The sequence below is a fragment of the Barbus barbus genome, assembly GCF_936440315.1.
Source record: "Barbus barbus genome assembly, chromosome: 42".
Classification (NCBI taxonomy): Eukaryota; Metazoa; Chordata; class Actinopteri; order Cypriniformes; family Cyprinidae; genus Barbus; species Barbus barbus.
The window spans coordinates 12,786,391-12,814,367 of record NC_136720.1 but is presented as its reverse complement, the minus strand read 5'-3'; the positions used below and the strand labels follow the sequence as shown (position 1 = coordinate 12,814,367).

Sequence of the window (27,977 nt, the reverse complement as noted above, 5' to 3'; positions counted from 1 at the left end):
GTCATGTTGGATCAGTTCTGGGCTAATGCTCCGTTTGGAATTGTACTTTAATTGAAATATTTAGGTAAATATTTAAACCACCTATTAACATCATGTTTGTGTGATACTGAAGTATTTCTATGTTTATGTTTGTTAGCTGGCTGAGGAAGATGAGTGGAATCAGCTTCCAAACGGTGTTTACACCACAGCTGAGCTGCGACCCAATGCTTACATCCCTACTGACGGTCCTTTGCCAGTGCCCAAACACTATGGAGCCCTGGCCCCCTTTTACCCACTGAACCTGGTGCCAACATTCGCCACATCCGCAAACCAAAATACAAACCTATTGAGATCTAGAATGAGTCTTCAAACTCATGATGCTTACAGACACAAAAATAAAAGTCCAGATGTGCTCCCATTCCTGAGGAATCTGGTCCATTTCCTCAGAACTAGTGATGCTAACATAAGACTTGTTTATCATATGGGTCTAATTTCAGTGCTTAGCAGCCCAGTGAAGTGCCTTCTGGTGGGAATTCAGAGAGATTCTTTAGAGATCTGCCAGAGCTGAATGGTTAGAGATGATGCCATGCCCTCTGGAGCCACGCACAGCTGAATCTTACAGGGAAATTAATTACAGAACCAAATGGGACATTCTATGGAATTATTTTCTACTCTATCACAAAGATTATGAAAGATTCATATGAAAAATCACAATATTGCGCATCCTACAGCATATGCATAATAAATACATATACAGTCATGGCCAAAAATATCGGCACCCTTGGTAAATATGATCAAAGAAGGCTGTAAAAATGAATCTGCATTGTTAATCCTTTTGATCTTTTATTTAAAAAATTCACAAAAATCTAACCTTTCATTGGAGAATAAGAATTTAAAATGGGGGAAATATCATTATGAAATAAATGTTTTTCTCTAATACACATTGGCCACAATTAACGGCACCCTTTTATTCAATACTTTTTGAAACCTCCATTTGCCAGTTTAACCGCTTTAAATTTTCTCCTATAATGCCTGATGAGGTTAGAGAACACCTGACGAGAGATCAGAAACCATTCCTTCATCCAGAATCTCTCCAGATCCTTCAGATTCACAGCTCCATGACGGTGCTTCTTCTCTTCAGTTCACCCCACTCGTTTTCTACAGGGTTCAGGTCAGAGGTCTCACCATGCATTAGGACGATATAGAGACACGTCCTCTTCCAGGCAGTTTCGTAACATTTTCTGTTGATTGGAAATTCTTAATTATTGCCCTGATGGTGGAAATTGGAATTTTCACTGCTCTAGCTCTTTTTTTTTAAAGCCACTTCACTCATTTGTGAAGCTCAATTATCTTTTGCTGCACATCAGAAATATATATATTTTTTTTCTCATTGAGATGGATGATTAAGGGAATTTGGGCTTTGTTTTCCCTCCTATTTATATTTCTGTGAAACAGAAATAATCACCCTGAAGTGCTCAAAATTGTGAATATGAATGGGAAAATACTTCAGAGATATTTTACTTTCTAGATTTAAGAATTTCTAGGGGTGCCAATAACTGTGTTCAACATGTATTTGAGAAAAACACATTTATTTCATAATGATACCCCCCCCCCCCCCCCCCCCCATTTTAAATTCTTATTATCCAATGAAAGGTTAGATTTTGGAGATTTTTTTTAAATAAAAGATCAAAAGGATTAACAATGCAGATTAAATCTCACAGCCTTCTCGATATCCAATATTTTTTGGCCATGACTGTACATACATATGCACCATTTGAAAATATATGGGAATGTGGACTAGAAACTATTTAAAATAAAATATAAACAATCAAAAATTTAAAATGCTAATTTCTAAGCCTTATTTTTAAAAAATGTGTAATAGGCAGAATGTTGAATAGAAACAATTTTCAGCATTTTGCATTTGCAAAAATATTTGGGGGCAAGTAAATTGATTCGCTTGGTAATTGCATGGCTAATCTTTAGCCAAATCATTTGGATGGTTTTATACTTTGGCATATAACCAACCCTTGATCTCGGCACAGTTATAGCTAATAATCAACTTCATTAATAGCGTGGTATTCATTCATGTAGAAGCCTAAAGTGCTTCACAGAAAAATAACCAATAACATCTAAACAGCTGCAAAGCATGCCTTACAGGCTAAACAGTATAATTGCAAACATACAAAGGCAGCAATATAAAATAACCTTTCAGGAAATTGCTATCGACAAGAAGCATCTTATTTTGTAGAATATAAAAACTAAGAATGAAGAGTACATAGAATATGATTTTTTATTTATTGTTTGTGAAATATTTACAAATGTACCCATTTGACCCCAAATAACATCTGGGGGAAAAAAAATACCTTTATGTGTCTTTTTTGTTGGTGCACTTCCATCGCATCTGTGTGTATAGAAAAGTGCATAATATTCCCCATACGTATTGGCATCAGTAGAGTCAGTACGTGCCCATCTGGGTACTAAAATGTGATATTTAAAGAGCAGACTGACAGTTGGGAAATAATCTTTGGTCAACAGTATGATTTTGGGCTTCAGTTTTTACTAAGATATCGCTAACTTTGAAACTTCTGTACATTACTACAGTCACCTGCATATATCGAGCTTTGTTCTTTGGCCAGGGGGACTTTTTACCCTAATTTCTCAGATTGTTTTCCATGTTTCCCTTTTTACCACTTTAACCGTTTGTACCAGGTTTTTTTTACTTGACTTCAAAGCCCAGCTTGATCTGTGTCTGCTTCAAGGCCATCTCCTCCACAAACCTGACATCCACATTCTCCTGCTCTTCAAAAGGGTTCTGAGCTGAAATACAACACCCACACGATTATTACCTTACAGTAAATGACAACATTTACTATTCTATAACATATTTTATACATGACTTCATCTCTGAAACCGTGTACCTTGTTCCTCCCTATTTGAGAGAATCTTGGCGAGGTAGTTTAGGGGCAGGAAATCAGGATAGAAACGTGACTTGCCATAGTCCAAGAGTGCAGAGTCCTAAAAAATATCTTGTGTTTAGCTGGTAAACATAGAAGCATTTGATCTAAGAGCCAAGACCATGATTCAGTTTCCTGAGAATCAAAACACTTGATTCTTTGTTCGATTTAGAACTGTACATCTAAACAGCGGTTGTAATATTTCATTCAGCATCTAGTCAAATAAGCTGTTTCATCCAAGAATTAGTTGCAGTTGTTTGGCAGATATTCAAACCAGTTTCATGCCGCAGTGTTTTTCTAAAAAAAAAAAAAAAAAAAAAAAATCCTCAAATGAAAGCAAAAGCACCCTCAGTTGAACTGGTGAAACTGACAAATGCTCCAATGTCTTTGTTTGTTTGCATTCTGAAGAGCATCAAAGGTTTCTATTGACAACATGTTTTGTAGTGTTGAACAAAGTAGCCAATCATAGACAAATCAATAGACAATTGATTTCTTAAACCCACTGACTAATCAGAGGTGTTTAAGTTAGTCAGAATACACTCTCTGCTGAAAACGCCAGAGTTTTTTGTTCAATGCTGAGTTCTGCATTCTTGTGAAACATCTCCTGGCAAGCTTTCTAGTCTATAAAAGCTAATCCTTTCATAACTTGGCTCTGCTTCTGGAACTGGGTCTGCCCCTGCCATACTCACCGTGTTTTCTACGTTTTTTTCCAGCTGAGTCCTGACGTAATCTCTGGAGATGTATGCAGAAGTGATGGGTTGATCCCACTGCTGGCTAACTTTCTGTTCCATATGCTAATTACAAAAACATCATGTCAACATGAAATGGCATTCACAACCCGTAATGTGACATTTATCGGTTCGTAATGTGACATTTATGATTCAAATATAATATTCATTAAGCAAAAATATTGGGTGGGACACGGGGAGTTGATTGGATTAACATTAATGTTATCCATCCACCTTTACAATAATGTGTTAAATATTGTCAAAAGTTTAGGAAAGCTGCATTGCTATTACTACAACTACTTGGCTATTGGTTAATATTTTCCCATTCCAGAGAAAGAGTATTATCTACTTTGATGATAGATTCTGAAGACAAATTATGATTTTTTGGAATAACTTGAACTGATGAATCATTTACAATAACACTAGGAACCAAAATGTTTCCAAAACAAGAGGAAGAGGTGGAAAATCAATAATGGACGAGTGCACTATCATGGAAAACAGCAGGACTAATCAGCAAGGGAGTAATTGGCTTGCATTTTTCTATTACACCTGCCACACTTCCTCACTTGGCTGCCTTGAGTCTAGAAAACAAAGACTGAAGCCCAAGCACATGCCGTGACCCAACACACGACCACAAACATTCTCACATTCCTTTTCTTTTACACAGGATTAATTCTGACATCTACACAAGCAGCTCAAAGCTCTGAGCAAGAAGTGGGGCAGGGGTCGGACTTCATAAGATTTCAAGAGAACAGTTAAGTAGGAAACTTACCTCAGGAAGTCTTTTCAGAATACTGAACTTCAACTGCTCATTGGCATCACTGTTATCTAAATCTGTCATGAGATAGCTTGACAGAAAGAGTGAGAGAACATAACATTGTTCTTTAAAAAAAAAACACTAACTCCTAAATGGCCATGTTTCTTTAATAATGTGGATAATTAATGTGTTCTCGTATTTATCCAAAGTCACTGTTTGATTCAAATCCAATTAATTTTATGCAGGTCAGGGATACGTTTTTGCCTATTGGAGACCTTAATACGGTGACCAAGAGTATGCTGTAGGAAAGCACAGGAGTTCAAAGGTGACTGATGATGTCTAAGTACTTTATCTATGTAAATAGACAGCTGTCAGAAGAGGGTATATTAAAATGTGTGTTTAAATTAGTACCTGTTATAAGGCATGAAACAAATGGTTCTGTGAGCTGAAGAAGGCCATAGTCCACATACTGGAGAAAAGTGTTCTGTGGGAGACAACGGACTCCGAGCACACTTAACAGTGTAGAATAACCTACAGGTGCACACATAATAAACCACTTAAGCGATTTAACCAGTTCTATCCTCTCCATCCATCACAAAACTGGTTAGAACTGAAACACTTGGGTCAATGACTCCACTACTAATCATCTTCCAGGCAGGACTGAGCCCAGGCCAAAGCATTTGTGTCAAAGAGTGGATCCACCCAGATAGATCTGGCACACTTCAGATTTCAGAAACAACTTTTTTCCCTCACTGGGCCATAGAAAATCGAACACACCCAATAGCTAAACTACATGGGATTCATTTGGATTTTGGAGAGATGCTCATTTGATTAGTCTTTTGCGGGTTCAAATGTATTTGGTCAGCCATGGGAGAACTAAAAAATCAGTTTTCCTTTTGGCAACATTAAATAAACTCTAAAAACGTCTAAACATGGAAAGAAATTACAGCAGCTCCCTTTTTCTTAGTATATCAGGAACATTAACTCTAAGACCTAGTGCATTGCCTACATAGCATGAACATGCTCCCAACAAGAAGGCTGTTGAAGACACTTAATTTATGCTAAAAATGTAATGCAAAAATCATGTTTTTTTTTTGGAGAAAAAGAACTACACCAAGCCCTGATCCAACATCAAATCAAATCAAATCAAATCACTTTTATTGTCACATCACCACAGCACGTGTGCCTTCGTGAGTGAAATTCTTGAGAGCGTGCTCCAGACACTGCAGAAACAATTTACATATAGACCTCACCATACATACGTACAGACTTATACAGATGACAATGTGTAATATACACATACATATACTCAGTACACACAGTGTACTATTAGACAGACATACAGTTACCGATACACATTATACACAGTATGTAGTACACATTCTACGTTATATACACACAGTATTATGCGAAGATGCAGCAGATTATATAGAAACCGGATGTGCAAATGTCATGGATGTGCATTGGATGGTATCCGGTGCTGGCAAAAAGATTGTTGTATTTGTGCAGTAGTGTACTGGTAGTCCAGTTTGAACTGTGTGGAATTAAAGTGCAGTGCGTGGTATATTGTAAAGTGGGAGTGTGCTGTAGGGTGTATTAGTTTTTACTGTTCATTAGCCTGATAGCCTGAGGAAAAAAGCTATCCCTCAGTCGGCTAGTGCGGGATCGGATGCTGCGGAGACGTCTTCCTGAGGGCAGCAGAGAGAGCAGTCTGTGGGACGGGTGGCTGGAGTCGTTGATGATCCTCCGGGCTTTCTTTATACACCGCCTGGTGTAGATGTCCTGGAGGGAGGGAAGCTCACCTCCAACAATGTGAAGGGCAGTTCGCACGACCCTTTGCAGAGCTTTGCGGTTGCCAGCAGTGCTGTTTCCAAACCAGGCGGTGATGCAGCCTGTCAGGATGCTCTCCACAGTGCAGGTGTAGAATGATCTGAGGATGCTGGGGCTCATTCCAAACTTCCTCAGCCGTCTCAGGAAGAAGAGGCGTTGGTGTGTCTTCTTCAGCACTGCATCTGTATGAGCGGACCATGTGAGATCCTCAGTGATGTGAACACCGAGGAATTTGAAGCTGTTTACCCGCTCCACAGGTGTCATGTCGATTGTGATGGGTGTGTGTTCTCTGCTCTGTCTCCTGAAATCCACCACCAGCTCCTTGGTCTTGTCGATGTTGAGTGAGAGGTGGTTCTCTTGACACCATTTAGTCAGGGTTCTCACCTCCTCTCTGTAGGCCGTCTCATCGTTGTCAGTGATCAGGCCTATCACCGTTGTGTCGTCAGCAAATTTGACGATGACGTTGGAGCTGTGTGTTGCTGTACAGTCGTGTGTGTACAGGGAGTACAGGAGTGGGCTGAGGACGCAGCCCTGAGGAGCACCAGTGTTGAGGGTCAGCGGGGATGAAGTGTTGTTGCCCATTCTGACCACCTGACATCTGCCTGTCAGGAAGTCCAGGATCCAGCTGCACAGAGATCCGTTTAGTCCCAGAGTCTGGAGCTTCTCAACCAGTGTGGCAGGCACTATGGTATTGAATGCTGAGCTGTAGTCCACAAACAGCATTCTCACATAGGTGTTCTTATTTTCCAGGTGGGAGAGAGCAGTGTGCAGGGTGAAGGCAATAGCGTCGTCTGTGGAACGGTTTCTGCGATATGCAAATTGTAGGGGATCCAGTGAGTCAGGCAGCACAGAGCAGATGTAGTCTCTGATGAGTTTCTCAAAGCACTTGCTGAAGATGGGTGTCAGAGCAATGGGCCTCCAGTCATTCAAGCATGTGATTTTATTTTTCTTTGGTATGGGCACAATGGTGGATTTTTTGAAGCATGCGGGAACCACAGACAGAGAGAGGGAAAGGTTAAAAATGTCTGAAAACCCCGGCCAGTTGCATGGCCAGTTGCATGGCAAACATGGCAAACGAGTTGAGAGGAATTTCCCTACGTCCAAAGATGCCAGCCTTCTTCCCTACTTTATAGTAGACTTAAGGATTATGAAAAAGTATTTAAAAACAGTAGACAAAAAGTACTTAGATTACCTATTACTTCTACCCAGATTCTGAAGTGTGCATGTGATGGATACTTTACTATCCCATGTGGCCCCAGGAGTCACCCAACTGATACCATAGGTCCCATGACTAATGTAGTGTGTCCTACACATTTATACTACATAGAAAGTCGTGAAGTAAGTTTCAAATCAAATATCGTACCTACTCAGGCAGTATGTTATTTTGGATGTAGCAATATATTTTTATTTCATTAAATACTGAGCAATATTCATGCAAAAATAGTTATATCTAATTATAATATAATAATTAGACTGTTTTACTAAAGTATAGTAAGACGTTAACGTCAAACTCTATTGGAATCAACTGTGAGTTGAGTCTTTTCATGTAAGGAGGGATATTTGTGTATTTGAGTTGATGCCCATATGGAGCGTTCCAAATAGCCACTTATGAGGTTCAATTAGGATTCTGTGTTAATAGGCATGTAGTAAGAAGACAAACATGTTGCTCACTAGGATTTGGAACTGTTTTCTAAGTGTTCTCAGATTATCTTAGTCAGGTGTCCTCTTACCTGGAGGGAGGGGGAGACAGAGCCCTTTAGTTGCTTCCAGAGTGCGAAACATCACATGAAACATCGCCCACTCTTCTGAACTACCCTGCTGCTTACTAAAACAGGAAACTGAAGGCTTTAGATTCCAGAAATCCAGCACTCTCGTTCCCCCCAAAGAGGAAGTAAAATATGGACTGGTGCACATACATGCAGAGCACCCAGGGGCCCAACTTCAGCTTCTGCCACATCAATTCCAACACGTGCCAGACCAGTTCCAGCTGAACAGAGAACACAGTCATAAGTTACAAAATACATATAGCAGATTCAAGACAACACCCATCTTCTATGAAACTACTATGAATCTGTCAAGATGTTCAGTGGAAATAAACTGTCCTCAAATGACAACTATCAGAGAGTGTACTGGACAATCTGACTCACTCTCCTTTCCTGTTTTCAATGAGTGCACAAATGCACGAGCACCACCCCTGCTCACTTTAGTTTCACTTGAGCAAGCTCATTAACTCGCTTACGCTTGGCAGATCATGCAAGGGTTCTCACATCCTCATGGTCACCCTGGTCTGAAAACAGGAAGAACCTGTAAACGTCTACTTCCCCTTTGGTTTCCCGAATGGGCTCGGTCTAGTGACAATTTGGTGGAAACAGATATTTAGTGCATATCTTTGTGCAGTAGGAGAGTAGAACATTATGAGGTTTGTTCCAATCTTCCAAGCAGGAGGGAGATAACTGTGTTTTGGCATAAGGACAAGAGTTTATCACTCTGGGACCAAGCGCACACCACAAGATAGAAGGTCATCGCCCTGTGTATATTTAAAGACTCATTTTGGTCCACAATTTATAACCTAATCCCGGACTAGTTTTATCAGTTGATCTAGTGGCAGACTTAAAACTCTTAAAATTAAAAAAGGGTGCTTTGCTTAAGGTGTAGCTTTGTTTTGTGTCGACAGAGGAGATTTGTCCCACAGCTGCCAATTGCTTACAAGTGCGTTGCAGGAGATTTCATAATGATGCAAAAGCACAAACACATACCAGCTTTGCAGCATAATTCACCACCAGCAAATCGATATTTTTCTTCCCCAGTCTTGATAAATGTCTGTTTAAGTGCTCTCTGAGTTCGTCCACCATCTGAAAAACCCCCTCAAAAAAACTGATATATATGCACTTCACACATAAGGATGCTTTTAAAAAGGTAATGTACAGTAGTAGGTCATTATATATATATATATTTGATTGTACACTGTACTGCTTTAATTCTATGTGTAAATAATAATATATTTTGATAAACTATATAATTGAGCATAATCCAAGCAACCAATTTCCTTAATAGTTGTATTATATTCATGTCTTTTGGATCACTTGGTGGTCTTTTTTCTTTCAAATATATATGTAGGCATATATATATATATATATATATATATATATATATGTATATGTGTATGTATGTATGTATATATGAAAAAAAGAAAGTCGTGACGTATTGTCAAGTATGGTGACCCATACTCGAAATTGGTGCTCTGCGTTTAACCCATCCAAGTGCACACACACAGCAGTGAGTAGTGAACAAATGCACACACACACACACACCGTGAACACACACCCGGAGCAGTGGGCAGCCATGCTGTTGGGGGTTCGGTGCCTTGCTCAAGGGCACCTCAGTCGTGGTATTGAGGGTGGAGAGAGCGCTGTACATTCACTCCCCCCACCTACAATCCCTGCCGGCCGAGGACTCGAACCCGCAACCTTTCGATTACGAGTCCGACTCTCTAACCATTAGGCCACGACTTCCCCCCATACATGTATGTATGTATGTATGTATGTATGTATGTGTATGTATATATATATATATATATATATATATATATATATATATATATATATATATATATATATATATATATATATATATATATATATACACACACACATACATACATATACACACATACATACATATACTATGCAATATACATACATATTTGAAAAAAAAAAAAAAAAAAAAAGACCATGAATATAATACAACTAAGGAAATTTGTTGTTTGGATTATGCTCAATTATGCAGTTTAGCAGTCATCGTACAATGAAATTTGACTGTGGAATGACCAATCAGAATCATGTATTCCAGAGAGCTGTACAATAAATTATAATAAATATATCATTTTATAATTGAATTAAATCCTTAATGGATTCACCCAAATGGATGATTTCAACAATGACTCACTTTTTATTTGGTTTCATATTCGATCCTTGTTAGATTTGTGGTGGGTGGTCCGTAAAAGAATAATAAATATTAAGGACTACTGCAGTCACAAGAACATTTTAAGTCCTCTGATTTTTATTAGGGCTTTTATCCTTGCTGTCATTGTCAAGGTTTGTATAATGGTCTAGAATTGTCTGCACTTGTCCCCTATTCGCTCTGATTTCAGCTGCTTTGATGGCATGTCTGCTTATTTTGTGTGGAGAGTTACAGCTGACCATTGCAGGATGATGGACAACTGAATGGTCCACTACTCACCAGGCCCACCAGCACCCTCTGCTGTTGGTCTTCCTCTTGAAACAGAGGAACTACACGCTTATCTGGAAGGACAGAGGGAACGTGAGAAAGAAAGTAAGTGTTTAAGGTTTAGTTTACACAAACCTGTCATCATTTACACATCCAATGTTGTTGCTTTCATTTTTCTGTGGAACCCAAAAGCGCTGCCCTCATCCGTAGCTCTCAAAATGTATTCTCACTAGTGCACTTCTGACTTTTTTTGGGGGTCACTATATGATTCTGTTGCATGGAAAAGAGCAGCGTTAGCATTCTGCAAAATAGCTTATTTTGTGTTTCATAGAACAAAGCCATACAACATGAGTAAATGATGGCAGATTTTTAATTTTGGCCGAACTATACCGATAGTCCTGTCAGACAAAATTTAACAACCTTAATAATTCTACAAATTTCTATTATGTTTGTAGGAACTGAAAAAGAAAAAAAAAACTTTTTGGTGAATGACAAGTTACAAATGAAAAAAAATCATCCAGCACTGAAAAGTATTCTGACTAACACAGTATAACACATTGATTTGTCTTATTTGTGTGTGTGTGTGTGTGTGTGTGCACGGTTTGTGAGTGGGAAGGACGTACTGTAATTACTCTTATATAACAGTTTGGAATTCCTCCTCCCATTTCCCTAGTATCTAAAGAGGTGTTTGATTAACTACACATAAACCTAGAGACTGATTACATTCAAGCCAGAGAATTTGACCCTGAGACTGAAACTCCAGTTGCAGGGACTTTCCATGAAAGTTTGAAAAATGTCCAAGATTTGATCAAGGATACATAATCTCACAAGTGTCCTTTCGTTGACACGACAGGCCATTTAAACTGAGTTTCTCTTACCCAAATGCCAAGTGTCCACCATGGACAGAACTCTGCATGTAAGAAATAAACAGGAAAAGAGACATTTGAATTACACTGAGCTGCATTTCACCAACACCAAAAGTAAATATTGTCTTTTTTTAAAGAGGTTCAACTTATTAATATAAGAGTTAGTTTGCTTTTGCATTAAATAGCACTCTGTTTTGTTTTGCAACACACACTTCTTGCACACTCAGTCTCCATGCACACATAATACTTGGCACATGCCGAACTCCGCCCACTTTTTTGTGTTCTCCTCAATATGGCGATGACAGCGGGGAGATTTCTTCTTCTCTGAGTTCTGGAGCAATAACAGCAAAAATATTTTAAATTATTGATATTTTTAAACAGATAGTTGTATCATAGTCCTACTGTAGGTGCTCACCAGTCAATATATTGTGCCTGTCATATTTCAATTATCAACAATTTATATTTATAACAATATAAATATATAACATACAGTGGGGGAAAAATTTGTTTTGATCCCCTGCTGATTTTGTACGTTTGCCCACTGACAAAGAAATGATCAGTCTATAATTTATTGGTAGATTTATTTGAACAGTGAGAGACAGAATAACAACAAAAAAATCCTGAAAAACGCATTTAAAAAAAGTTATAAATTGATTTGCATTTTATTTGACCCCTTCGCAAAACATGACTTGGTACTTGGTGGCAAAACTCTTGTTGGCAATCACAGAGGTCAGACGTTTCTTGTAGTTGGCCACCAGGTTTGCACACATCTCAGGAGGGATTTTGTCCCACTCCTCTTTGCAGATCCTCTCCAAGTCATTAGGGTTTCGAGGCAGACGTTTGGCAACTCAAACCTTCAGCTCCCTCCACAGATTTTCTATGGGATTAAGGTATGGAGACTGGCTAGGCCACTCCAGGACCTTAATGTGCTTCTTCTTGAGCCACTCCTTTGTTGCCTTGGCCGTGTGTTTTGGGTCATTGTCATGCTGGAATACCCATCCACGACCCATTTTCAATGCCCTGGTTGGCTTCAATGCCGTCCATCGTCCCTTAGATACAGTGCAGTTGTCCTGTCCGCTTAGCAGAAAAACACCCCCATAGCATAATGTTTCCACCTCCATGTTTGATGGTGGGGATGATGTTCTTGGGGTCATAGGCAGCATTCCTCCTCCTCCAAACACGGTGAGTTGAGTTGATGCCAAAGAGCTGGATTTTGGTCTCATCTGACCACAACACTTTAACCCAGTTCTCCTCTGAATCATTGTCAAACTTTAGATGGGCCTGTACATGTGCTTTCTTGAGCAGGGGGACCTTGCGGGTGCTGCAGGATTTCAGTCCTTCACGGCGTAGTGTGTTACCAATTGTTTTCTTGATGATTATGGTCCCAGCTGCCTTGAGATCATTGACAAGATCCTCCCGTGCAGTTCTGGGCTGATTCCTCACCGTTCTCATGATCATTGAAACGTTGCATGGAGCCCCAGTCCGAGGGAGATTAACAGTTATTTTGTGTTTCTTCCGTTTGAGAATAATCACACCAGCTGTTGTCACCTTCTCAACAAGCTGCCTGGCGATGGTCTTGTAGCCCATTCCAGCCTTGTGTAGGTCTACAGTCTTGTCCCTGACATCCTTGGACAGCTCTTTGGTCTTGGCCATGGTGGAGAGTTTGGAATCGGATTGATTGATTGCTTCTGTGGACAGGTTGTCTTTTATACAGGTAACAAACTGAGATTAGGAGCAGTCCCTTTAAGAGAGTGCTCCTAATCTCAGCTCCTTACTTGTATAAAAGACATCTGGGAGCCAGAAATCTTGCTGATTGATAGGGGATCAAATACTTATTTGATTCATTAAAATGCAAATCAATTTATAACTTTTTTGAAATGCGTTTTTCTGGATTTTTTTGTTGTTGTTATTCTGTCTCTCACTGTTCAAATAAACCTACCATTAAAGTTATAGACTGATCCTTTCTTTGTCAGTGGGCAAACGTATCAGCAGGGGATGAAATTTTATTTTTTTCCACTGTATACTGCATATAGTATTATGCACTTATAAAATGTATAAATATATATGTATAGCCCTTATAAATAAAATATATTTTTGTATTCTAAAATAAAAATGTATTTTTTAATTATTTAAAAAAAACAATCAAATTTGTTGTTGTTACATGTGTATCCAGTTCCTTTTTAAGGAAAAAAAATTGAGTTCTGCAATATGTTTGAATTTTATATTTATCAAACCTCTATATTTCTCAAAAAATCATACAAATGTGCTGTGATTCAATAATAAAACATCTTTCCCAATATGGCCATAAAGATGTTTTTGCCGCAAGCCTGCAGTCTTCAGCTGGTGCTCACATTTTCTATGAATGACGGTGTTTCAACTGTGGGTAATATTTCATTTTTTTAGCTTCACTGATGATTTAATTTCACCATAAAAAAGAACGCAAAATGACTTTTGTTAAACATCTCATCTGGGTTTGATTAAGAAATAAATTATCCATAAAGTCTTTGTCTATTTACTGAAAAATGTGTGCTCCGCTAGGGACTTTTTTTTGACCAAATGAAATAAACGTTTTAACAAATTTTATTAACTTTTAATATAGATTCTGGGTCACTTCAGTCCTGATGCGTAATGTGTGGTCCTAGCGCTCAACCATAGCAGCCTGAAATCTGTCCCAGTCCTCTTTAATCAGACTGGACCTGAAGCTTGGTACTGCCTCAAAGTACCTCATCCTGTCCAAGACATGCTGGAGCTCCTCCCAATAACCCTGCAGGCTTTTAGGCTTTAACCCACAAGAACCAAAATCATTACCACAATAATAAAATAAAATTACAACATTAGTACAAAAGAAGATTTGCAAAACAGACTTTTCATAAAGCTGTGAAGCACATAACTCACTGTACACTTTCGACAAATTAAGTGCGTCTTAGTGATGGATCTGGATCTGGATCTGGACTGAAGCCCTGGCAAATGTTTCAGGGGGCTTTTCACAATTTTATTCTGATCTATCAATTTTTTTGTTTTTTTTTGATAGTTGACATCTATTTTACAACTCCTGTTACATTTCCTGTTGATATGTTTCCTGCTAAGACCTCTTCCAAGCAGATTTAATGAATTAGAGATGGATTCGCTTTTGCCTGCTTTAGTCTACAGGTCCTTCTCAAAAAATTAGCATATTGTGATAGTTAATTATTTTCTGTAATGTACTGATAAACATTAGACTTTCATATATTTTAGATTCATTACAACACAACTGAAGTAGTTCAAGCCTTTTATTGTTTTAATATTGATGATTTTGGTATACAGCTCATGAAAACCCAAAATTCCTATCTCAAACAATTAGCATATTTCATCCGACCAATAAAAGAATGGCCATTATGTTCATTTATGCACTCAATACTTGGTCGGGAATCATTTTGCAGAAATGACTGCTTCAATGCGGCGTGGCATGGAGGCAATCAGCCTGTGGCACTGCTGAGGTGTTATGGAGGCCCAGGATGCTTCGATAGCGGCCTTAAGCTCATCCAGAGTGTTGGGTCTTGCGTCTCTCAACTTTCTCTTCACAATATCCCACAGATTCTCTATGGGGTTCAGGTCAGGAGAGTTGGCAGGCCAATTGAGCACAGTAATACCATGGTCAGTAAACCATTTACCAGTGGTTTTGGCACTGTGAGCAGGTGCCAGGTCGTGCTGAAAAATGAAATCTTCATCTCCATAAAGCTTTTCAGCAGATGGAAGCATGAAGTGCTCCAAAATCTCCTGATAGCTAGCTGCATTGACCCTGCCCTTGATAAAACACAGTGGACCAACACCAGCATCACTGACTGTGGGTACTTGACACTGGACTTCAGGCATTTTGGCATTTCCCTCTCCCCAGTCTTCCTCCAGACTCTGGCACCTTGATTTCCGAATGACATGCAAAATTTGCTTTCATCCGAAAAAAGTACTTTGGACCACTGAGCAACAGTCCAGTGCTGCTTCTCTGTAGCCCAGGTCAGGCGCTTCTGCCGCTGTTTCTGGTTCAAAAGTGGCTTGACCTGGGGAATGCGGCACCTGTAGCCCATTTCCTGCACACGCCTGTACACGGTGGCTCTGGATGTTTCTACTCCAGACTCAGTCCACTGCTTCCGCAGGTCCCCCAAGGTCTGGAATCGGTCCTTCTCCACAATCTTCCTCAGGGTCCGGTCACCTCTTCTCGTTGTGCTGCGTTTTCTGCCACACTTTTTTTTGAGGCGCCTTGATACAACACTCTGGGAACAGCCTATTCGTTCAGAAATTTCTTTCTGTGTCTTACCCTCTTGCTTGAGGGTGTCAATGATGGCCTTCTGGACAGCAGTCAGGTCGGCAGTCTTACCCATGATTGCGGTTTTGAGTAATGAACCAGGCTGGGAGTTTTTAAAAGCCTCAGGAATCTTTTGCAGGTGTTTAGAGTTAATTAGTTGATTCAGATGATTAGGTTAATAGCTCGTTTAGAGAACCTTTTCATGATATGCTAATTTTTTGAGATAGGAATTTTGGGTTTTCATGAGCTGTATGCCAAAATCATCAATATTAAAACAATAAAAGGCTTGAACTACTTCAGTTGTGTTGTAATGAATCTAAAATATATGAAAGTCTAATGTTTATCAGTACATTACAGAAAATAATGAACTTTATCACAATATGCTAATTTTTTGAGAAGGACCTGTATTTACTCGTACTGATCCTCCACTGTTTCTTCTGCCACCTAGTGTTTAGAAAGTGAACTGCTTTTTGCCCTTTAAGTTATTTGTCAGCCCATTTAATGCTGTAATGTGACATATACAACACATGAATTGTGTTTACAATATGCTCAGTAACATGTATTAATAAAGTAAATCAGATCTCTTTTTTTTCAAACTTAAATTGTGACCATAATCTTAACATCTTAATTAAATTAAATGCAAAAACAGCCACATCTGTTTGAAATACTCTCAAATTTTAAAAAATGTCCTGCTGTTTATCATGGAAAGACTATTTCACGTAATACATTAATGCATATAGAATTAGGATCTCTCTTACCTTCCCTTTGATTATTGGCTGGCAGAGCAGTTCAGGAGTGCATTTCAGGAGTCTTTTTTATCAGGGGAAAAAAATATTATAAAAACATTTTGCATGCAAAACTGACATAAGTCACATGAATAGAAGCACACACATAGAATAAATTCCTGGATCTGATCAAAAGCATCAAAGCTCATGACATTCTCACTGATCCAGTTTATAATCTGGAACAAGAGAGAAATGAGAATCACACATTAGAGTGAATTTTCAGCACACAAAACGAATCTCTCTCTCTCTCTCTCTCTCTCTCTCTCTCTCTCTCACCTTGAGCTCTATCACAGGATTTGGCTGAAGGCAGAGCAGCAAGCTACTGGGCCTCTGGCCTTTCTGAACTGAGAAGCTGAAGCAGGAAGTCCGGATTGAGCTCCATGGTGTACATCCTGCCGGCACGGACATCAAGCAGCCTGCTGCTAGACACGCTCACAAGCACTCTGCCCGAACCCAGGGCTTCAATGTGACCATCTGCCCCTGTGAGAAGGCACAGAGTAAGGTAATACACACAGAAAACACATAAATACAGAATGGATCAGCACTGCAGAATTAGTTTGGGGGACCTTTGGGGAAAGTGATTGTTTAAAGAACATTTCAAATTACAGTTAAAATCATCCTAAATATATGTTAAAATATATGCAAAATCTAACATTCATAACACAAAATAATAAAACATCAGAAAATAATGAATATCAAACATATGAAATATATTGCAGTAGTTCAAATAAAAACAAACACACAAAATGAAATGAAACAAAAAACCCAGGATAAGAAAAACTCACCCAAACTTCTGAAGAGAAAGACAAAATAAGCCAAGCCAAGTCAAAACAAAAGAAAAAAGCTAAATATTAGGCTGTACCTGAGAGGAAAAGACTGTAGCAGAGCAGGTCTTGTTGTCTGCAGTTGATGAGGTGCAGAAAATGATCAGCCAGGTACACCGCTATATAATAATCTGAAATTAATAAAACGTCAACTAAGAAGATAACCCTTGGCAGTTGACACCATTTCAGATGAAAGACTTTCTATGTACTGTATGTGAGAGAATTAAAGACTGGGTTGGATGAATTTCTGTGGGCAGAGTGAGAGATGTTGTCTGTACTAACCAAGATGAATGAAGATAGGATGGATGACTGGCAAATTAGCAGGTGCAGAGCCTTTCTCTAGAGAGACAGTGAACGTCTTACTGCAGCCTATCAGAGAGAGTCTATTTAATCCTCTATATAATGAACTGTGTGAATGTTTATATCACTGCTGCATGATGTTTTGCACCTCTGTGCACAAATGCAATAGGTAGGTGGCGTCCCTATGCCAGTGAACTGGGTGGCTGTAGCACACACATGGTTCCTGTTCATGACATCCAGAGATTCAGAACAGCAACTTACATCAGTTCAAATCAAATTAATTACGTACAAACACAAAATCAAAGTCAAAATAGCTGGAATGCAGATCATCAGAAATCATGTAGGTGATTTACAGCATACAGTGCCTTTTGGCAATTTGGCAAAAGATGATTTCAGGAACTGTTATTTCTGTTATACTAATTATTTCTGCTTATTTATAGGCCTACTTTAAACTATGTAAACTGTTTGTGTGTGTAACTTTGTTTACAGTTTACAATTAGCTGCACTCCTATTTATTTATTTAATATAATCATAGCCTTTTGCAGTTTAATAATCACTGGTTGTATCATGATTCCTGTTTTCCATCCCCAAATGTAATACTTATGAAAATAATAAGATATTTTATATACCATTTAATATATTTTATCGCCTTAAATCTACTAAAACTGTTTTTTTTTTTTTTTACTTTTTATAGACCTGTGGGGATTTTTTTATTTGCACACATGCTCCTAAACACATTCTAGTTCGTTAGGGTAGGTGTCGGGAGGGCCTTATTGTCCCAATGGCATCCATTTAATAATTTGAATTAAAATTATTAAAAATTTACACTCAATATGTTATTATTGCATACTGTTTTATAATGTAATAAAATCGTGAAGTGCAGATAATTGCCACTATTTTGCGACAAGTAGTATAAATAGCACAAAATCCTGCTATTTTAACATAGTGTAAATATAATCTATAGCTATTTGCACTTATTGTAAATAATATATCGCTAAAAATACTGCTGTTTTCACTTAGTGTAGATAGAATCCATTACTATTTGAATTTAAGAAAAAATGAGCGCAATTTCAATTGAGGGGGGCCTTTAATCAGTCCATGCCCAGGTCACCGGTGCGTCATAATCCGTCCCTAGCTGTAGACTGGCGACAGATTGTTCTGCGCGCGACGTTTGCGCTGCTATGAATGGAACGTCGCGCGCCGCGCATGACCCTCAAATTAAAGTGACACATGAAACTAAAGCCAAATTTACTCTCCAAGGGTACACAACCCCTCCATCTCTCTCCACACTCAGAATGCGAGGCTCAAAACACCGGCACACATTTTAAACAAATTAATTATCTTGTGTGAATGTGTACACATTTATATAAACAATAAAAGCCCTGAGCGACGTATTAACACCACCACCACCACCAATAATAGATGTAGTAGTAATACGTTTACTATTACGACGACGACTACTACTAAATATACTTATTACATAAATAAAAAATTATATAGCAAGTGAATTAAGTCCGCTTACCTATTTTCGCTCTTTCCTCATTTGACACATCATTTTGAGTAGCTATCGAAAATGGGGTTTAATCTCAACATGTGTGTTATTTGTCCTGCACAGATTTAGCAGAAAGTCCACTAGACCTGAGATTGAGGAAATGGCCTGCTTTAATTTAATGGCATAAACTTTCTTGCTAAACACACTGGATTTAGAGATATTGCATATTAAATCTTACGAGTCGCTCCAGTTTATCGACGTGCTGAACATCGACAGTATGCTAAACATCATTAGAAATCTAGTACTGCTAGATCGAATCGTTCGTTTGAACCGGTTCTTTAAAACGAATCGTTCGTTTGAGCCGGTTCTTTAAAACGAGTCGGTAGATCTGAACTTTAGGAGTTAGAAATGATCTGACCCCGTGACTTCAAAAAACATCACTATCGATGACATTCGAGTCGAAATGAAACGAAAGTCCGTCGGTCTGCTGATCCCGACATTACTTGCGGTGTTTACAAAAGATCTGCCAGATGAGCACGAAGGCGGATCCAAAATACAGCAGAGCCAATCAGAATCACTCTTTTGATATACAGAATGAAGTGTAAATGTATGAGGAATTGTTCATATCATTTTCTAATTGCATTTATATTATAATTGAAATTGTATATTCATAATTGAGAAAAATATCGATCTATTTATATATTTAAATTATTAAATCTAACATATATTAAAATAAATCACTTGGTTAAACGTTTTCAAAGAGCCTGACCGTTTTTTAAAAAAGTGGCATTGAGTAAACTATTGAAAAAGTAAATTTTCTTAAACTCCGAAATTTAATGTGCTAATTAGCGCTTTATTGTTAAATTGTAGTTATAAAAACCACCACTAGAGAGGGTGCTTGACTTCCAATTGATTTGTATAAATTGGGTCCATGCTCAGCCAATTACAGCTGACAACTTTTCATATTCTTAACATTTATTTCCTGCTTTAACATTTTTACACCAAGTAAACATTTAACAAAGCAACAAAAGTGATTAAGTAAAACCCCCCAGCACCAATCTTTTACACATAAGCTACAGCATTTGCTCTCTTTTCAGCCTGGCCAGTACTTGTAGTCATGCACAGGTGTCCAGTCACTAAATATCCTCAAATAACATTTTACTGGCTGTGATGTCTCATCCTCCATATACAAAAACACCCAAACTTTAACAGCCGTACACTGGAAGTTCACTTACCAATTTGTGTTCTCCATTATGTAGTTGTTATTTGTTTAGAGCTTTGATCATCTTAAGTTAATTTTGCCGATAATATGCTAAAATGTTCTTGGAATTCAGATGATTATTTTCATTTCTAAACCCTGTAGATTTCTAAAACTGAATTATTACATAAAGGAGGGCAAGTTTTTAGCATTATTTATCTTCCCTTTAAAACCACTGACTGAAGCTACATCTTGCATGTGTTACAATAGAACTACAAAAATGGTTGCATAGGTTAACAACGCTCACAATCAAACAAAAATGAATCAACTACATCACTGTGTGGATGAAATGCACAGGAACAGGGAGCGGAGGGCTGGCTGCTCACTGGCAGTGACATAAACAGAAACCAAAACTCCTCTTCTTCAAGTTTCTTCTAGGTAGGTTGCATTAAAACATTAAAAAAAAAATACACTTGTGGGAAATATTCAGCATCAGGTAGTTAACTACATCATACAGTGTGTCTAACAGTGTACATGTTTCATTTGGGTTTATACAGATTCTCAACTTCCTGGGGGAAAGAAGCTTAAAAATGACAGATAAATTAACTTTATTGCAGTTTTGTCAACTAAGAGGTTCGAGGTTAAAACATCCTCTGTTTTCTGAACGTAAGGCTTCAGTGATGTATCTGCTTTCCTTTTTTATCTGTGACCCTGTTTGATCCAGTGTTGAAGAGCATTTGGAAAACATTTGTGTCTCCTTTTAGCTAAGCAGCAGGACAAGAGAGTCTCTCCATGTTTGGCCATATAATTATTATGCCCCCCCCCATTTTCCTTTTTATCGTCACCAGGGACTCCTCTGAGAACAGGTCTACTGCGTAGCTCAAAGCGGCAGTGCATAAGCTTTTCTTGAATTGTCATTTACATTCTAATCCTTCTCTTCCAGACCATCAGTGCCAGTTTCACGCCTTGCCCGCCTTCATGTAAGTGGGGATGGTGCCACGCTGTGTCAATCCCTCAAAGCGTTTGTAGGTATAGTTAAGGAAAACCCAGTCCTTGGACTTGAAGTCTGGTTCTGTTACATTTGTCACTGAAATGAGAGGTGAGGAGGAGAGACAGAACAACAAATATTGACATGAAATATATATAGTTATTTATAGGTTGCATTTGTTCATATATGAGTGTATTGTAAAAGAAGTGTTATATCCATTGCAGATGCTCTGTATTGTGTCTAAAGGTCATAGACAACAGATAATGGGCCTCTTCTCAGGTAGACTTCATACATCAAGAGAACAGTTTCAAGATGCTTTATCCCTGAGCACTAAAGTTATGGATACATTTTAGTCTATAAAATGTATTATAAGTCATTCACTACTTAATAAATCATTACGTTTTACAGGACTAAGCATGTAATATATAATATTTATATATTTAAATATGACTTTATTTGTATCTTATGTTACTCGTATATCCTAAACCATTTTTCTAAAAACTGGAAAACAGCAAATATCTGAAAGAAACCATAACTTAAATGGATTAAGCAAACTTAATAACTGAACTTGGCTGTATGGGACAATGAATAAGTCTAAAGGCCCGTTCACACAAAGGATGAAAACTATAAAAGTAATATTGTGTAATATAATAGTTTTAAAAATCATTCTAATTTAATTCTAAATAGCGAAAATAAAAATGTTCATGACATGAAATAAAAAAATAGCGAATAAAAATAGCGAATAATTTAATAATAATAGCAGAGGAATGATCACATGAACGATAAAATTGTTGACAGCAAATCAGAAGGTATCTGACTTTAATGCAACCAAATAACCATGGTATTGTCCAGTGGTATGGACACTAATATAGTTATTTTGTTTTGCTATGGTTATTTATTAATTGTTATTTTTATCATTATTGGTGTGAAAAGACCTGGAGACGCACAAATTTGATGCCAATTCAAAATCATTTCGATGTGAATGTTTTTGTTTATGTACAGTATGTCTGTAAATTTTAGTTGATTATAAAAAACAGTTTACAGTACCTGGCTGTAGAATGTCTGACTCTGGAAAGTCATCAAAGTTGGACGTATCATCGATGCTCTTGATGTCAATGGAAATAGCAGCAGGTCTCTCTCTGAGAGAAGGTAAACAGTTCAATTTCCGTTATCAACTTCAAACAATGGTTCTCTATGATCATGCACACAAAAGGCTTGATTACATTAACGTTGCCAAGACAAACATTTTATTTGTACCATTTATAAACAGTGATTTTGCACTTCTGATGACGCAAGGAACACAGAAAAGTGTGTGTGCAGAAGTACCTGATATGCTCCCAGTCCACAGACTCAAAGAACTGGTGAGATTTGATTTCATCCACACTTCCTGATCCAATCCTGTTTTCTGCATCTGCGCAATACCTGAAAACATAGTCAAACAGTTTGGTCAGATCAAATTTCAAATGATCTCAAGCAATGAAAAGCTAGTTTTTGAAAGCGGTGGCACTCTTTACTGGAGGGAAACAATCACTTTAACCTCAAAAGCCCAGGGGTGTTTTGTTTTCGAATTGTAAATCGACTCCTTTCTTCTATACAGTTTGTGTTACATATATGGAAATATTTCTGACCTAAGGATCAAGTCCTTTGCTCTCTCTGAAATGGGGACTTCAGGGGGGAAAATTAGCGTTTCTCGCCAGTTCATGACCTTCCTGTAAGTTTCCTGTGGCGTCTCGGAACAGAAGGGTGGGTAGCCTGGAACAGGAAAACAAAACAAACACCTGCTTTAGCACAGGAAAAGGCTACAGTAAAAGGCTTTTACAAAAAGAAAGGACTGGCCTGATATGACCCGTTTACTTAGTGTTTAGTATCTGAAATTACTAACCTATCAACATCTCGTACATTATCACTCCAAGAGACCACCAGTCACACAGCTTGTTGTAGCCCGTCTGCATGAATACCTCAGGGGCGATATAGTCTGGTGTCCCGACGGTTGAATATGCCTGTGTATGAAAGGAATGGAACCACTGATACTACCAGGAAATTTCTGTCTTGTAACAAAGAAATATTCTCCTACCAGCTGTCTTCGGTTCTTCTTCCACGTTTCTGCTTTCCGTTTTGAATTCATGTTTTGGAAGGCTAAGGAGGTGGAAACAGAGCAAATATGGTTAATTAGGGCCGTACAGTTTTTTTAATATTTAAGTTTTGCCTACAGGATCACTTAAAGCATCAGTGAAGTAGTCTGCACCATAGTCAAACTGAAATTATCAGGGACCCTGCTGAAATTAATCATCAAGAAATCACTTCTATATTTGTGATTCTTCATATGGATATGCAGAGCAGTAGGTGCTACACACAGCTAAAACTGCACAGGACTTGCTGAGCTTGCCACATTTTTCCTTATTGGTAATTCTATCCTATTTCGTCAATATGACTGGGAATAAAAATGTTCTGCATGCAGATGTATAAATGTGAGAAAGTTGCAGAAGTTTTGAACAAGACGTTTTTCAACTTGGACTAGGATGTTACAGTAGTGGTTCTCAATCACTACGGTATGATTTTTCCAGTAGTTTGTGATTTACTGAATAAGGATTAAGGAAAATGATTTTTTTTTTAAATACCATTTACACAATTTCTACCTAATAAAATATTTTAAAACTTGGCGTAACTAGAAAAATCTATATTCATTATAAAAATACACATGGAATTATAAGATTTTGTTAATTTCCATGACTTTCCCAGGTTTACAAATCTCACTTTAATACAAGGTTTTCTCAAATCCTGGTTCTTCAAAAATGGAATTCAAATAAAACCTTGATTTTTTTTGCTGTTTTGTCTCATTGTAAATATTTGTATTTTACAACAATTTGGATGTGTATTGTTTCTGTGTAATCTGTGGACGTGGGTTACTCACAGAAGTCACTGGGAGGGTTGTGCGTGAGGTTCCTGTAAAATTCAGTCCGATGGGCCTTCTTCAAGCCTGTGCAGAGGCCAAAGTCAGACAGTTTGACATGGCCCTACAAAACAAAGACAGTATGTTATGAGGTGTTCAGTTTCATAGTGTACAATAGCCTTCCACAAACCTATTAATCTCCGTTGAACACAGTGACCATGTTATATTGTTTGTGTGCGAGTAAATAAGAGACAACGGTGAATTCCCACCCGTAAGTCGAGCAGCAGGTTGTCAGGTTTGATGTCTCTGTGAATGAAACCCAGCTGGTGAATGGAGTCAATGGCCAGGACCGTCTCTGCAATATAGAACTGTGTAGCTTCTTCCGACAGAGTGTCTTTCTTCATCAGCAGAGTCATCATATCTCCTGAACACACATACACACACACACACACACACACACACACGTTACGGCCTCTGGGCAGCTGCTCTAAAAATAGGACTTTCCATAGTGCTGCCACGAGCAGACTGCCTTTTCCAGGTCTAAATCCCTAACTGCTACATCAGTAAAGAACATATGACATTTTATACATCTGTCTTCACCTCCAGGCAGAAACTCCATGATGAGATAGAGATTGCGTTTATCTTGAAAGCTGTAGAACATCTTTACTACCCAGGCGCCATCAGCCTCCACCAGGATATCTCTCTCGGCCCGGATATGAGCCACCTGCCCCAGGGAGGAATACAGGTGAGGAGAGATATTATCAGTGGAATGGTATGACAGACAGGTGACTATCTGAGATGGCTGAATTAAATCAAGTCCATACCTGTTCTTTCTCTAACATGTCTGCTTTCCTGAGGATCTTCATGGCATAAATGTGACCAGTGTCCTTTTTCTGAACCAGGCGGACCTAAATGCAGCACAAAATGAGGAGTTCTGGAGAACCGACTAAGATTTTCAATGAAATGTAAGTTAAGTTTTCTTTACAGTGACATCAAAATCCTTCCAGTTCCTCCAAAAAAAGCAAAGAAAAGTCGATGAGGATGAGTACAAGTACAAGTGTTTTTATTGCTGACTAAAACTAAAAATGTAAAAAATAATAATAATTAAAACAAAAAATATTGAAATGTTGCTTTGAAAACTAACTGAAATAAGTTGTACTAAAATGACTAAAATCAATATTAAAATTGAAAAAATATTTAGAAATAAAAAAAAAATTATTAAAACAAACTAGAATTTGTGTGTGTGTGTATATATATATATATATATATATTAGTACATAAATAATACAAAAATATCACTGTTACAAACACACAATGCCTTTTTCAGATCCCAGAGAACTGTATAACTAGACAACTTCATGGAAAAGGTAATCCTCTTTTCCTAATCCTATTATAAACATACTTATAGTTTATTGAATACTGACAAATCCCTATAAACAGGTCTATGTATATTATTAGAGTATTGTGTTGTTAATGTCAAACTCTATTACAATCAATTGTGAGTCAGGTCTCCACGAGGAAGTGTTATTTCATAACGATCATTTATGAGCTTTCATTTCAGCTGGTAAAACGGTAGACGTCTATAGACACACCTCTCCAAATGCTCCTCTCCCGATCACTTTGAGGGACTCAAAGTCATCGAGACCAAGGCGGGTCCTCTTGAGCCGCAAAAACTCGGTCTCCTTACGAGCGTGCAGAGAGCGCCTCATACTCTTCTACAACAAAAATGCAAACTACTCAGGAAAACATTTTGAATCAAATGCAACAATACTCTTTTGGGCGTACATGAAGCATCACTGGCGTACTCAAAGCAGAGTACTAAGCACAAAGCACACAGTCTGAGTCCTATTCAAACCACTACGCAGATAAGCAAAACAGGTTTTTTGTTGACACATCTGTGATGATTAACTCAGGTAGTCGTTTAGAATATAATTCCAGAATCAATAGCTCTAGGGTCAGTATATCTTCTCACCTCTTCATCAGGTAAACCCTCCTCATCCATCACCTTCTCCAGCTTCTTCTGCCTAAAACAGAGGGAACCGCTGCATCATGACCAGCCACAACAAATCAGCTTTATTCTACTCTAATAATACTTGACTGAAATGATACGTTGACTGATGCTGTTAGGAAAAACAGGTGTAGTGGGTTACCTCATCTCCCGCTCCTCGTGCTGGGTGAGCAGGGTGCTGTAGAAGTGCTCCAGCGTGAGTTTGGCCACCGTGACTCTCTCACGTGTATGGTTGCTCATCGGGAGTGGCGCTGCCATGCCTCCCGTCATGGCCATGCTAGTCTGGAACAGGAAAATCATTTGCAAAGCAGAGCTCGCTGAATACAAATGAATGCAACTCCATCAAAAAGCCTTACTACCAAACAAACCATATGTGCAATATATCTACATGTGTATATGAAAAATTTTAATAATTACAGCAATAATCAATTTATTAATCAAAATATTTTTATTTCAACTATTATTTAAACGTTCAAGGGAATGTTTTTTTCCAGTTCTGATGAACCAAAACAACTAAAACTGAAATTACAGTCATTAAAAAAAAACCTATATAGACATATCTATAAAAAAAACTAAGTAAAAAATATAATGGAATGGTACTAAAATAACACTGTTGTAAATAATAATAATAATAAAACGGCCAAATAGTTAATTAATGACTGGTTGGAGTGGGTAATTAATGAACCCGGAGTAGAGTTCGAAAGTGGTGATTTCAGAACGCTTTGAGTCGGATGAAGAATTCTATTCTGTCGCTCCGTTCCATTCACATACGGAATTCCAGGCCGGTGTTTAGTCTGCTTGTATACACGCTAAACCTGACGGTTTGGGGGGGTTTATATAGCGTTTTCGTTGGCAGAGAAGAATTATACCCACTAATTGACCAATTTTTGCCAGAAAAGCAAATTACTCGAGATTAATTTCGTTTTTGAAAGTGTCTTAAAAGCAGTGTCACGGAAGTAAAAGTGTTGTTGTTCTGAATATCAAATACTTGCAGTTTTGTGCCTAAGAGCCGAATCGTAGCCGAGCAATTTTCAGTATAACAGCAGCCATGTTCACGTCATGTTTCTTAATTAGCATTGTTTGTTTGTAAAATGTAGGCTACCCGCTCTGGAACAGGGAAGGCTCCTGCACCTGCTCATGCTGCGGTCACTGATGTTCAAATGAATGCGGGAAAACGTGCGTGACCTTGCGGACGTGACATGCAGTTTGACAGGTTTATAAAAACAGATGCATTAACCTGGACACCCCACACAGATCACAGCGACACGGTCATATACACTGAAGACTGAAATCAGCCTCGCTTATCAGAAACGGATAGGTGATATATAACCAATACTGCGATTGTTTGTTTAGTCGTCAGACATCTGCTTCTGGATCGTATATTATGAGCGTGAGCCTGCATAAAGCTGGTGATTTACAATATCACCATCATATTTCTAAATTCTCACCTCCCCGTCCTCCTCCAGATTAGACAGTTTGCCGGACAGCCGAGGATCAAAGTAAGGATGAAATAAAGCCAAGTGAATGGCCGTCAGTTGAGCAGGCGGATCAGTGATCCCTCATATGTTTATTCTCGTGTGAGGCTGATGTTTGTTGAGCGCTGCGCTGAATCTGATCCACCTCCCCACGCGCGCTCTCTCTGACAAACCAAGAGTCCCTGACCGACCATGACATTTTGCCAAAATAAAAGTTGGCAAGAAAGAATAATACTACAATAGAATAAATAAGAATAATATACATGGACAAAATAGCCCATTTAATAACCCCTTCAGACCAAGCAAAGCTGTTTAATTTATACATTTTTCCCCCCCTTTAGTCATTTAGTGTATTTCTATTTATCTAAATGTTTTATACATTTTTAAAATATCGTTT

The 27,977-nt window shown here is 38.2% G+C and overlaps 1 protein-coding gene and 2 pseudogenes across 3 annotated transcripts in view; 1 reads left to right on the top strand and 2 right to left on the bottom strand.

Annotated features, from left to right (window-relative positions):
* The window catches only part of LOC306861837 (coiled-coil domain-containing protein 146-like), a 29,763-nt pseudogene extending 29,427 nt beyond the window's left edge, over positions 1–336 (top strand). Inside the window, exon 17 of the transcript in view lies at positions 137–336. The product of the transcript in view is annotated as a coiled-coil domain-containing protein 146-like (transcript). The remainder of the gene's footprint in view (positions 1–136) is intronic.
* Positions 337–2,695: 2,359 nt separating this feature from the next.
* On the bottom strand, positions 2,696–17,869 carry LOC306861836 (gamma-secretase-activating protein-like; annotated as a pseudogene). The gene is made up of 18 exons: positions 17,819–17,869; positions 17,678–17,752; positions 17,512–17,598; positions 17,268–17,360; positions 16,682–16,885; positions 16,379–16,581; positions 13,992–14,120; positions 11,614–11,672; positions 11,354–11,385; positions 10,488–10,549; positions 9,005–9,100; positions 8,165–8,235; positions 7,979–8,073; positions 4,830–4,949; positions 4,434–4,495; positions 3,623–3,727; positions 2,898–2,994; positions 2,696–2,796 (listed from the first exon to the last, which is right to left on the bottom strand). The product of its transcript is annotated as a gamma-secretase-activating protein-like (transcript).
* Positions 17,870–19,856: 1,987 nt separating this feature from the next.
* Positions 19,857–27,746, bottom strand: LOC306861691 (serine/threonine-protein kinase 38-like). The gene is made up of 14 exons (XM_079404094.1): positions 27,554–27,746; positions 26,248–26,387; positions 26,070–26,121; positions 25,690–25,812; positions 24,922–25,005; positions 24,698–24,821; positions 24,367–24,521; positions 24,119–24,221; positions 23,282–23,343; positions 23,090–23,207; positions 22,836–22,959; positions 22,534–22,629; positions 22,255–22,346; positions 19,857–21,306 (listed from the first exon to the last, which is right to left on the bottom strand). The coding sequence occupies exons 2-14, from the start codon at positions 26,379–26,381 to the stop codon at positions 21,179–21,181; spliced, it is 1,395 nt and encodes a 464-aa protein (XP_079260220.1). The 5' UTR covers positions 26,382–26,387; positions 27,554–27,746; the 3' UTR covers positions 19,857–21,178.
* Between the last annotated feature and the right edge of the window lie 231 nt (positions 27,747–27,977).

Coding starts and splice junctions, on each gene's coding strand:
- LOC306861691 (XM_079404094.1), bottom strand. CDS start 26,381: ATGGCCATGACGGGAGGCATGGCAGCGCCACTCCCGATGAGCAACCAT. Junction 24,222..24,366: donor ACCTGCTGCTCGACTTACGG/GTGGGAATTCAC, acceptor TTTGTTTTGTAG/GGCCATGTCAAACTGTCTGA. Junction 23,344..24,118: donor CAACCCTCCCAGTGACTTCT/GTGAGTAACCCA, acceptor CCACCTCCTTAG/CCTTCCAAAACATGAATTCA.